The sequence below is a fragment of the Gambusia affinis genome, linkage group LG15 (assembly GCF_019740435.1).
Source record: "Gambusia affinis linkage group LG15, SWU_Gaff_1.0, whole genome shotgun sequence".
NCBI lineage: Eukaryota > Metazoa > Chordata > Actinopteri > Cyprinodontiformes > Poeciliidae > Gambusia > Gambusia affinis.
Genome location: NC_057882.1, coordinates 15,412,717 through 15,426,122, shown reverse-complemented (window position 1 = coordinate 15,426,122; position 13,406 = coordinate 15,412,717). Strand labels below are relative to the sequence as shown.

Sequence of the window (13,406 nt, the reverse complement as noted above, 5' to 3'; positions counted from 1 at the left end):
GAAGTCATGGTGGGTTATTTAGATGAGACTAAATCCAGAAGATATGACATCGAAGCAAGCTGCACAGTGGCGCAGTTGGTAGAGCTGTTGCCTTCGATTCCCGGTCCGGGGTCTTTCTGCCTGGAGTTTGCATGTTCTCCCTGTGCATGCGTGGGTTCTCTCCGGGTTCTCCGGCTTCCTCCCACAGTCCGAAAACATGACTGTCAGGTTAATTGGTCTCTCTAAATTCTCCCTAGGTGAGAGTGTGTGTGTGAATGGTTGTGTGTCCTGTTTGTCTCTGTGTTGCCCTGCGACAGACTGCCGACCCGTCCAGGGTGAACCAGCCTCTCGTCCAGAACGTAGCTGGAGAGGAACCAGCAACCCTCCCGACCCCACTAGGGACAAGGATGTTAGAAAATGGATAGATGGATGACATCAAAGCAATTAGTGGAAAAAAAATAAAAAGATTGCCTGAATTGCTGAAGCTGAGCTGACCTTTTGCTCTCCGGCAGCATTAAAACACAGATGATACTGAAAAGAAACAAAGTCTCAGGGCTTCAATTTAGCAAGGCGGTGCAACAGGCTTTTGACTATTAAAAATAATAACTCTGCTCTGAAAAACATATATGTCAGAGACATCGCTGTAAACAGAGGTCAGGCTTTTCAAAGCAGAGAGGTGGTGTAACAGAGACTCATTAAATGTCAGTCCAAGTTGATGCAACACCTGCAGTGTCTCCTTCTCACACCCACATGGCTGTCTGAAGCTTCTCAGCCTCCGCCGACCGTCTTGACAACTTCTGTCTCATTAAAAGGTTTTCATGTGAGTAAGCTGGTCTTCCCACAGAAAAGTGTATTTGTTGTTGTGGGTTATGGGCAGTAGCATATTTCAGCATTAAGCCTCTATTTAAGCCCAAGGATAAGGATTTAGGTTTTCACAATGTCTTACAAATAAAGCCTAATCGAGTCAACACTTTGCAGAACCACCTGCCTCGACAAGGTTTGAACAACAAGAGACTTTTGTTTTCTATTTTTAACCAATTCCTCTACAAAAAAAGTAGCTTGAAGGGGGCCGGGGGTATTATGTAAAATCAACTTTTTTAAGATTTATATTATATTATAATGTTATTCCCTCATCAAACGCCAGATGTCAAAAAAACCAAGCACTGCTTTTGTGGATTCCAGGTGCGCACATCCTGTCTGTATGTATGGCTTAGAAAGTGACTTGTTTAAAAGTTTCTACTTTTCAAAGTGATTTTATGAATATATCAGGTTTTCTCACCCGAAATTGGCAAAAAAGCAGAAAATAACCACATACTCATATTTGAACATTTGCATGCTGGCTTAGAAAGAGATTAATTAATAATAAATGTAAGATTTATGGTTTATAATAGTCAGTGTGATGAGCAGAACAAACAAAGCACTACAATTGAGTTTCCTACTTAAAATTACTTATCTGAGGTTTTAACAAAATCTGAAGTAGTGTAATTTGTTCAGATGGGATAAATATAGATCTCTGGAAAAAATGAAGAGACCACTTCAAATGATCATTTTCTCTGATTTTACTTTTTATACATATACGTTTGAGTGAAATTAACATCATTCTTCTATTCAATGAACCACTGACAACATGTCTACGAGATTCCAAGCAAATCTGTTTGCAGAAAACGAGAAATGGTCAAAATAACAAAAAAGGATGCAACGTTTCCAGACCTCAAATAATGCAAAAAAACAAAAAACAACAAACAAACAAACAAACAAACAAAAAAAAAAAGTTAATATTCATTTAGAAAAAACAATACTGATGTTTCAACTCAGGAAGAGTTCAGAAATCAATATTTGGTGGAATAACCAGGAGGATATTCCACCAAATGGGCTCTTCATCTTTTCCATAGCTGTATTTTTTGTTTACTTATCAGAGGCCACACTGGGTCCAGCGTCAAACCCAAGGACACTTTGGATCAAATAAGCTATTTTGTAATTGGAAGGTGGCCATTCTTCTGCTGAGCTGGTGTTCCTCCACACTGACTTCATTTATCAAAGCAGATGCTGAATCCATGTTTTTTTTTTTTTTCATACATTCATTGATTAGGTCTCCAGTAGCTGCTGCTAACAAGAAGCCCTGCCACTGCTTTGGTGTGAAAGTAAAGATAGCAGAAGTTTTAGAAAGTAGTCGTCTTGGTTTGACTGATCCTGGTCTCATCTGGCCGTCCCGGATTTAAATCTGTTGATTGTCAGGCCACCGTAATGTGAACTAGAGACATCGATTCCTTGACATTTTAGACTCAGTGTACTACTTATTACTCAGATTTTTTTCCTTTTTTTTCACTTGATGAACAAGCTCGTGTGAGCTAGGAACTAAATTAAAACAATTTTCTATTGCAAGTATAAAAAAAAAAAAAAGAAGAAGAAAAGAGAGTAAAATTAAATTCTGTCATTTTTGTGCCAAGTGTATTTTTAGTGTTTAGGCTTTGAAGATTTTAATGTGACAGTTTTGCATGAAGCTCATTTGCATAATAGTTAATAGTTTTTCATCCAGAGGGCTTTGCGATTGCGACACACAAACTAGGCCATCGCATCACTTTTCCAGTGAAAACGTCACGTTAGCTCAGCTTGAGGGAAATACCTCATTTTAAATTATTAAGTTAATGCCACTTTCTCCTTTTGTTTTTCTATCATAATTGAAATGCTGAGCATTGTATAATTCATACCAGTGCTTGCAAGTTTCAAACGCCAAAGTTTCTCTCAACTCGTCAAGCTGACTTTCTGGTCATATTTTTGCCACACAACCAAAGGGCACAACCTTTGTCAGGCTTTGCTACTAATTACTTATTTCACAAAGTGAGAGCCACAGAATTGCTGTTGCTGCCTATCAGCTGGATTGTTGAAGTAAAACAGAAAAGAAAAAAACAGCTTTGTTTTTACTTTCAGATAACTTTATTCCCCTGTGCCGTTTCGGAAGACTTAATGGACTGCAATTCCAACTTAGCTGGAGTCACTTGTCTTTCTACATAGTTGCCGCGTTTGCTTATTATGTTTTGCTTTGCATTTATTACTGTGACTCCAGCCCGGTATGTTTACTTGGAGGCATTAATGAGCCCGGGGCTTTTAAGGAGCAGTCCAGCCTTCAATTGTGAAAGTCACATGAGCAGAAGTTCATCATGTAGTGGCTCTTTGTTAGTCTCTCTAGTTTGCTAAAAATTCATCCCCATTAAAACAAACCCTTCAAAGTACAATGGAATGTAAAGAACAGGGGCTTTTGGACAAGGACCAACAACGACAAGGTCAGATGAAAATGCCACTAAAATGTGTTTGTTTGTAAAACCTTGTGGGGACCCTTTCCCTGACACATACTACGCTGTGAGGACCGAAGCCCGGTCCCCACAAGGGAAAACGCTGATTTTGGGTCAGGAGTCAGATTTAGGACTAAGGTGCGAATTGAGTTTTGGTTAGGGTTAGGTATGTAATGGTTAGGGTTAGGATAAGGGTAAAGTTTAGGCTGTAGAAATGAATGGAAGTCAATGGAAAGTCCCCGTCTTAGTTGTTTTCTGATTAATTTATATATTTTTTACTTTATGTTACCTCTGTTTGTTTATTTTATTTATTTATTTTTTTAGTTTCCTACTTTTTATCCACATACTTATGGAAATAATTGCTAGGTTTTGTTTGTGTGCCTTGTTTTATTTTTGGTTCTTGTTTTGTCATTTATTGGTTTGTGCTTATTCTCCAAAGTACTGTCTCAAGTATGACTTGAATGTCTATGTATGTTGCTCATTGTTTAGTAAAAATTCAGAAAAAAAAGGATTCTCTATGGGAAAAAAAAAAAAAAAGATAGCCACGCAAACGTGTGTGTGTGTGAGGCTGGAATGCGACCAAGAAGGGCCCTTTTTTGAACACCAAGACAAAATACAACGTCCTTTTAATCCCTATTTCCATTTGCTACATCTCATACAGTAAGCACACAAACAAGTGTAACGTACAGAGAGTCCAGTCACTGGGCATACAGAGAGCAACTTCCCGAGAAAAATCACAAAGTCCACAAAGTTCCCAGAGCAGTCTTTGTGGAGGAAGTCCTTGGTCTCTCAATGCGGAGGGACATGCAGTGAAATCGCTGGAAGGAAAACACAGTGTGTACAACTCTGCTTGCAGACAGCTGCTAATTCACAGTTAGGTTTGGAAAGTGCACACAAGGTACTGATCTTGTAATTAGCTCGATGAATATTATCTCTACTGTTCTTTACTACCATAACACTTAGTGTTACAGATCTCACTGTAAGACAGCAGTATCTATATGATGTAAAAAATAAATGACATATCAATATTCACAAAAAAAAGAAAAAAGAAGAGAAAATCTATTGGAGTTGATTTCACAATATCTACAAATTCACAAGTTAATTACACTTTCTGAACAAGTTTTTGCCGTTGTTAATCTCTTTAGCTGATCTAGTTTTCTACGGCTTCCTATGCATCCACACCTTTGCATCAATGCTGTAGAGGTTATGCTGTTTCAAACAGGATATTTAATTAGCTTAAATATATTCATATAGTATTATACTCTTAATATACTGTATCTCACTGTATAGAATGACATGGTTTTACTGATTTTAACTCTGGCCCTGTTTGGATAACACCATATAATACAATCAAACCCAAACCTGAATGGCAGATTTCTGTCAATCTGAGGTGTGTGGGGAAAATAAATAAATAAATAAATAAATAAATAAATAAATAAATAAATAAATAAATAAATAAATAAATAAATAAATAAATATTTCTCATGTTTCTCTGACTAAGCCAAAATGTGCCCGCATTAAAAATAAAAATCATTAACAGCAAATAATAAAAATGACCTTTACATTTTTTTTTTGCTCGCTCATTTACATGCTCCGTTTGCTGATTAATTCAGAAATTAATCTCTGCAGGGTGATTTTATCATGGATTATCTGTGTAAACAGATGCTCGATTGTGCAGTTCTGAATGCGTTTTCCCCTTTTTTTTGGATACCCAAACATGTGACAGTGGTGAAGGTGGAAAAATACATTCAGGATTTAATTAGAAAAAAAACAAAACAAAACAGACAAACAAACTAAAAAGCTGTTATTTTAAACAATGTAGATTAGGTTTTTAAAGACTTGGTTTCTTTGACATCACTTTCAAAAACATAATGGAAAGCAATCCTACAGTTAGAGCAATTGTGTTTCATTCTCGACACCGCACAAAGACTAGCTTCAAAGAGACATGGTGGTGGCAGCGTCATGCTGTGGGGCTGCTTCAGTTGGGAAAAGAAAAGCCAGACAGAGCTCATGGAAAAAGAAATGCACCGAAAAAAAGAGAATGGCGCTCCAGCTTAAATAATTCGTAACGAATTTGTCACATGTAATCAAATTAAATTTGTCAAGCTTAATTTATTTATGCTTGTTTAACATGACTGCTTAATTAAAATCATATATCTACTTGGATAAACTTGATTTGATTACTTGTAACAAATTAAATCATTCTTTAAAAGTTGCATCACATTTTCCCTTTTTCAATTAGGAGCCAAGTGAAGGCAGAAAACTTGTTAAAATTCCAACATAAGGTGTCACAGTGTGTGCTCATAACGTGATAAAGGGCAAAACATTTTAACATTTTGGCAAAGTTTGTTCATTGCTGAATGTTTTTGATGGTAAATGTATTATTTTTGGTTAAATAACGCTTCTATGGTTAGAGACTGTTGATGACATTAGTTAGAGAATGACTATTATATATAGTTTATGCATATCAATTGACAAATGCAGCTATTTTGTTCAGAGCCACCAACCTACAGCAACTCCAATCCAGGAAGCTGGAGGAGTCAGATGTAATTATTAAAGATGTGCTGAGACATGCTGAATTAAATTAAATTAAAATATTTAAAAATAAAAGGGTTAATTTAGTTGGACATGTTAAACACTCAAATGTGTTTAACATGTTTTAAACAGGGATTCTGTAAGCTTTGTTTACCTTAAATTAAGACTTTAAGATCTTGTTAAAATTTTTTATTGCTGAAATTAAACACAGACAAGATTTACAGACAAATCTAAATACCTTATTGTGCATTATGACTTCTGTTTAGCTAATTTACCATTACAAGAAATTGAAATAAAGTTTTGCACACTTTAGTTAAAGTTTTATTTATTTATTTATTTTTAAATCTGACATACGACTCCAATATTCTAGCCAATTTAGAGTTCAAGGATTATGTAGGATAATCAAGGAATCTTCATGAATGATTATGACTTTTGAAATGAACTAAATAATAAAGTAAATAATGACATTTTTAATGCAAAGTTGACACTTTTAATTGACTTTTAATGCAAGTTCTTACGGAACGTTACATTAAAAAGTGCAATTAATTACTGAATAATGCAAAGTTTTACACCTTTAAGGAACTTTTAATGCCACTTTTGGTGCACTTTTCCATTAAAAGTGCCATTTTTTACCGAATGACACTTCAGGACAACAGTTGTAATTATTTATGAAGAGTCAATCATGTTCATGACAGGTCATGTTTTTAACAGTCTTATGCACACCCCTTCAAATAAAGTGTTACTGGACAATGTAACAAAAATGCTTGAAATTTACTTTAAAAACCACAATAAGTCACTTTTAGGAGGAGAAATTTCAGATGGAATTAAAATACACTTGAAGACAGTGTGGAAAATCTTTACTCATAAGAGACTTTTTAAGGTTTGAAATTGAAACGGATTTGAACTTTTTAAGACCCGACAGCGACCTTGTTGAGAGCAAATGGAGACGGATGTCGAGTCAGTCCAGTGGATCCATGTGTTTAGTTGTAAACTAAATAAGGGAAAACCCATTCAGAGGCCTGCACTAGAGCTTGTTATAAGTGTTTATGCTACTGGTTGTTAGTAGGTAATAAAGTGACTGGTATGAAGTCTCAACTCTACACCCTGCTTCAGTGTGTAGTGAACAATACTGCTGTAGACTGCAGGAGCAAACGTACAAATGTTTATGCAGAATCAATGGTTGTTAGATTTGCACATGATTGACCGACAACACTGTACTGGAGCAATACTCTTTCCTCCATACACTTTGTCGGATCTCCAGTAAGTCTCTTAAATAATCTTTACTTACTGAATTAGACAGAATGGGTCTGGCAAAAATAATATAAATAAATAAAAGTGCTTCAGATTCAGATTGTGTTAATACATAGGTGCAAAAACCAAAAATGTATTATCTCACACACCCCCACGCCCACACACACTGAAGTCACTTAAAGTAGAGACACTCGATGCTCTGCAGCCAAATCTGATGTGACTTTGTTCAACATTTAGCACATTTTGTGAATAAATTAACATTTGTTTTCAACTGGAATTATTAGGCTTTACAGTAATTCCCAGTATTTAGATTACGCTAATCTAAGTGTCTCTTTTGGATAAATTAAAATCACTGTGTGACACACTGCCCTGGTTGTCAACAGCAAAAAAAAAAAAGTCAAACATATGTGGACAATAAAATCAGCACCAAAACACGTCACAGAAGAAAGCAAAACAGAAAAGCGTGGATTCTTAGCTGCGCGATGACAAGAGACATGATAAACATTTTGGAACAGCAACGAATGCAAAGAGAAGAGGGAACAAAGAAAAGAGCGATTGTTTTCATAAATTAAAAATAAAACCTAAACCTCCTTAGATGTGTAATTCCAAATTTGTCTTCCTTCTGAGATAATGGTGGTAGTTTCTTGGTTCGGATGCTCCATAAAAAAACAACATAATTTAAATGATAGTTGTTCTCCACAACAGTGGAGCCTTGAATCTCTTTGCAAGATAATCTCACAGGAATAGGTCTTTTAACCCTTCGCACTAAGAGGCAGTTTTAGTCTGGGTATGTGTGTGTGTGCGTGTGTGTGTGTGTGTGTGTGCATGGGCTGGATTAGGGAGGGGATAGCCATACACTGGAGTAGATAGAACTTACAGAGACCATTACATGTTTCTAGACAAAAGATACAATACTTTGCAAAAGCATTAATACCCCTAAAAACTTGTTTTTTCTTACTCTGTCACATTACAAAGACAAACTTTAATGTGTTTTTTAAGGATTTTTTTGTGAGGGAGCAACTCAAAAATGTTGCACAATTATAAAGTGAAAAGAAAATGTCTTTCAAAGCCTTTTCCGAATAGAAATCTGAAAAAATGTGGTGAATAATTGTTTTCAGCCTCTTTTATCCTGAAAATGCAGCCGACAGTCTTCAGAAGTCACCCAGGTTAGGCTGTTTTCCCTCCTGATAATCTGGTGGAATTGGTTCGATTAAGCTCCAAAATTGCAACGTTTCTGACATTTTTCAGCTGCACTCTGTCAAACAAACAAAACCCCTTGAAAAACCTGTTCACTCCTTGCCAATTGGTGGAACCACTGAAGGAAACGACGTGAAAACCTGATACGACGCTGGATTTAGACCTGAAGTATATTGATGTGCTTGAATGGTCCAGTCAAAGTCCAGATCTCAATCTAACTGAGAGTCTTTTGCAATATGAATTATTTCTATAGACGTTCTCCAGCCAATCTGAAAGAGTTTGAGCTATTTTTCAAAAAACAATGACAAAACAGAAGCTGTAAAGAATGAATCAGAGGAGCTGAAAACAAATGCCTGCTATATTTTTATGACTTGTACCTTAAAAAAGAGAGAAAAACTAAATATAATTTTTTTTAAACTTGACATTCCTGCAGGTCTTTGTGCTGATCTGCCACATAAAATCTCAATAAAACACACTGAAGTTGGTGGTAGTAGCAGGGCAAAATTTGAAGAGATTTAAGGGGAGTAAATATTTTTGCAAAGCAAACGCACATTTGGAAGTGCAAATGTGGCCATGTCTGACTTTTTCTTTTTTCTTTTTTCCTTCTTTGTGATGAGTGTTTTCACCAAGGCACGTATATTATCTGTCGTTGAACATAATCAGCCAGTTAAAACAATAAGAGCCAGTGGACTAGAAAATGTACATGCAGCCCTTCGAGGCTGCATTGTGTGTGCTGAGCTTCAGCAGGAGCTGAAGGCCAGACTCTGACAATTATTAATGATGTTCCTATAAAACTATACAGGCTGCCCCAACCAACAGAAGCACAATAAAGCGGCCAGAGGATGGCTTTCCTCGTGTTTTCGGCGGTATCGGTGTGTGTCTGTGTGCGTGCGGCCTGTCGGCGCCTTATCACTGGTAATGAGTCGCGATGAGAACAGAAAACGCATGCGTGTGCTGACTTATTATAAGCAATGAAACACCAACAAAAAAACAAACAAACCCAAAACATGTCAAAACAGGGGGGCGCACAATTCGACTACTGTACGAAATGGCAAGCAATCGAGATACAGCAAGGGATTAAACCACAACAGGGAACAGGGCCAGAGCTGAGTGTGGGGTGGAGAAAAAGAAACGCCGCGCAAAACACAGACTGATGAGAAAATGTGCTTCCTCCGAGGCCCGCCGCCGCACGTGAGTTTAATGGAAACCAGATTTGCCTCCCAACAATAACAGCCGTGCAAAAAATATCAAACTTTAAGAAAAAAAAACCAAAAAAAAAAAACAGACACACGAGACATGCGCGCACACACACACCCACACACACGAACACACACGTTAAGATGCGATGGACTTGGCTTTTCCTGCACCTACCTACCTATCTATCTAGCTATCTGTCTTCCGAAAGCCAACAGTCGGTGAAATTCAGTTTAGGTTGTTTGCCTTCATGATCGCGGGCTTTCTGTTGACATACGTAGCCCAGTAGCCCAAGTTGAAAATGAAGAACAGCACTGGGAAGATGATGCGCGAGATCTTGTCCACTTTGCTGACGCGGTTGTAGGATTTCTTGGCCTCTGTGTAGGGGTCGTCCATTTTGTGCAGAAAGGAGTGTTTGATCGACGGTCCCGGGGCGCTTTTGGAAATGGTCGTCAAGCCTTGGTCTTTGGCTACGTTGATGCCGTAGGTGGTGCCGACAATGTTGAAGGTGTTGTTGGCCTTTTTAGTCAGCGTGGCCGACTCTCTTCTCTGGAAAGGAAGAAGGCAGTTAAGGTCGTGAGTCGCAGCAGGGCAGTGGACTAAACAATACTTCCATTTGAACTCATAAAGAGGAAATAGAAGCAACACCACGAGACACGAGACACACACAAGAACAAAACAAAAGCCTAACCATATCTTTAATCCTGGCCATGTTAGCCTGAAACGGTTCCTGAAAAGAAAAGTAGAAAAGAAAAAAAGTTTACCAATTATATTAGAATTACCCAACTTACAGAATCTATTCATCACTATCTAGCTGGAGGTGACTTTCTTTTTTATGTTATTTTACTACATTTTTACAGCTCTTATAATGTCAAATCAATAGTATATTACACAAATCTGGATTGCAAGAGGAAAATGTCATGAGTGAAAATATCATGACGAGAATATTGAGCTTGTGAGATAAAGAGTGCAGAAAATTGGAACAGTTCTCATGGTTTTATGTTATTTGTTTTTAGGGGGCCCGTGGGAGGGAGAACCAGGCTGGACTGGCGTCTGGTACTGCTAGCAGTAGCAGTAACAGCACAGAGCAGGATTAGAAACAAAGCAAAAAAATAAAAAAAACAAAAACAAAAAAACAAAACAAAACAAAACAAAAAAAAAAAAAAACAGCGCCTGAAAACATGTCTGACAAACTGCATCAATGAAGGCAGCCAGGCCTCTTCAGGCAAACAGCTAGTGATAAAGCAAACATGACAAAGGCTGTGTGCGATAGAGCAAGCTGGAGGGTCCGCCGTCTTCCTGCTTCTGGAGCCGTGCGATTGCGGCGCCTTTCACTTCGGAGAAGACACAGTTTTATTTGCCACATTGGCACTCTCACATAACCAAACTCGCATCTCTGGAGGATCCTGCCAGTCTGACGGCGCACAGTGCAACGAGCAATTTGGATGTGGGGAAAACAAGTAGGGCAGTAAGATGGATTACTGAGCTCACTTCTGGTTTCCTGTGTGGCTCGCGCTGTGGGTTTGTACTGCGATCATTTCCTGTGCACCAGTCATTCTCACTGCGACCTCTTTCAGATCAAGACTGGAAGAGTGCAGAGTTTCAGATCCAGTGCTCCTGTTTTGTGTGAAGCGATTTATTTTTCTAACTGCATCGTCTAAGACAAAGCTATTCGTACCGCTTAATGTTTCCACAAAATTTCGACGTACTTTCTTCGGTGACGGTGTAAAACAAAGTAGTGCATATTTGAAGACAATATGTACACTGTGTTTGGGGATATATCTAACAGGTGTGAACATACAGTCACTGAAGCTCATTCAGATTGGATGGAGAGCAGCAGCGGCATATGGACATAAAATTTAAGTTTTATTATGATATTTTGTAGTACTATTGTGACTTGTGTCGCAAGCAGCACACAGCAACTATAGTAAACATATTTTCAAATGTATTGATACTTCTTGATATTTTCATTGAACAAAAAATAGGAAAAACAAAAGTAAAACCAACAATCCTAGCAGCACTGACAGCCTTTGGAGGTTTTTAAACATCATTAATCAGGATTTATTGTGAGTATAATAAATCAGAATTCTTATCACGATAAGAAATTTATCGCAATAAATGATGAATGATACGATAAATGCCCACCACTAATGGAGAGCATGTGTAAGTGTAAATATTTTAGTTCGCAGTCTCGGTTATTTTATACACTCTAGCATGTGTAAAGGTAATAGCTCTTTCAACCTTGTTAGCATAACTCTGTTTCAGACAGATTAAAGGGGACCGAATACAACTGAAAGGATTCTCTGACTTCTATTTGCAAACAAAAGTGTAAAATCCAAGTTTCCTTTTATTCCTATTGCGATTATGCGCCACTCTTTGTTGGTTTATTAAACAGAATCCCTAATAAAACACATTGAAGCGTCAAAACGGTAGAAGGGTGTAAATACTTTGCAACTAACGTCCTCGTTTCCCTTCCAAACTTTCTGCACACAGTTCTTTAAAAAGTAAGCACAATACTGTTTTCATCTGGGACGTATGTTTAAGCAAAGTGCACGGGCAAATGTCAGTTATGACACAAATATGAGCAATTGTGGATCTGTTAAAAAAACACAGTTTTTGACGACACATTGACTTTAGCTGAGGAGGAAATGTGTGTGAAACAAGAAGAGCTACGAACAGAGAATGATCCCCGGTTTGCTTGGGCAGCAAATCTTGTTGAGGTCTAATGAAGCTAACAGGGTTGCAGTGATGCTCCCAGATAAATGGACGTTTTCCCATCTATCCCCCGACGAGGCCCCTTCATCACAGTGACAGCTTGGATCAGCAGGAAAAACTAATTACGACATTCAAGTGTCGTATGACCTTAATCAAAGATCATTCAGCTCCCTGGTCTTTAGCGTTAAGGATGTTCTGTGCAGCGCTAACCTGACAAATGAGCTGTACAGAGTTGTTTTCTGTTGCTTTTTAGCTGGGCTGTCATCTGCGCTAATTTATTGGGCCTAATTATTGGGGAAACCATCTGTGGCATTGGGCTGGATGCATTTTGTTATGAACCTAATGTGTCACAGCACATAATTTACTTCTGCTTAAAAGATCTGCATGCACTAGTCCAAGTAATTGGGCTGGCCGAAGGCAAGAAAACATCACAATGCATCCGTTGACCTTGTCCTCATAACTTTGGCAAATTGTTGCTTAAGAATTGAAATGTGTCTCAGGGTGATTAAGCGATTGTGCTGCCCTGTGCTTCACTGCTTGCAGCTGGGAGTGTGCTTGTGAGCAAACCTTGGGACAGTCGCCACCCCCTCTATGTTTGGAGATGAAATGTTGGCATGTCTAATAGCCTGAAGTGAGTAAGCATGTGGGGGAATGAGAGTGTGGGCAGCACATGGAGAGACATAATGACGTCGCTTGTGCCTGTGTGGTTCTGGAATGACTGTTTTTATTTAGATGTAGGTTCAATGGACGACCTCTATTAATCCTTTATCTGCATGTTTTATTGCATGTTTTGTCGCTTTGTTTTAAAACCTCCTTCCTGGTTCATTAGTTGGATATTAGGCGCCATATTAAGACAAAAAGACGTTTTGTTGGAGTAGCTTTAGTAAAAATCTTTTTTTTTTTTTGCATAAAAACTGTCACTATGTTTTCACATTATGATATGAGACAGATAATCTGTTGAAAAAACATCAAGATCCTCCTTCTTCTCCCTGTGCTATTGCTGCCATCTGCCAATCAGAGCCAGGAGGAGGGTCATAGCGCTGTCAATCACCCTCAGGCTAATTCCTGAGATGAGCCCACCTTCAGCTGTAAAGGGGAGAGCTAATTAGGCGCACGGCGTGGCAGACAGAAAATAAGGTGACGAGAAAGTAAGAAGCACAAAACGACATTAAAGTAAACCATTTCACATGGGTTTGATAACAGTCGGGGATGTGAAAACAAATATTAAAAATAATTGTCTGCTAC

At 38.1% G+C, this 13,406-nt stretch overlaps 1 protein-coding gene across 5 annotated transcripts in view; it reads right to left on the bottom strand.

The window, feature by feature from the left end:
• Positions 1 to 9,219: 9,219 nt before the first annotated feature.
• gabra3 (gamma-aminobutyric acid type A receptor subunit alpha3) overlaps positions 9,220 to 13,406 on the bottom strand; it is a 118,605-nt gene continuing 114,418 nt past the window's right edge. For 2 of the 5 annotated variants that reach the window (XM_044139668.1, XM_044139669.1), the window contains exons 10-11: positions 10,138 to 10,176; positions 9,220 to 9,995 (exon numbers count right to left, since the gene is read on the bottom strand). In XM_044139668.1, the coding sequence (XP_043995603.1) occupies positions 9,675 to 9,995; positions 10,138 to 10,176 (360 nt within the window). In that variant the 3' untranslated portion in view covers positions 9,220 to 9,674. Of the gene's footprint in view, positions 9,996 to 10,137; positions 10,177 to 12,318; positions 13,242 to 13,406 lie in introns of those variants that run through there. The other 3 variants (XM_044139670.1, XM_044139671.1, XM_044139672.1) reach the window with 2 other exon arrangements.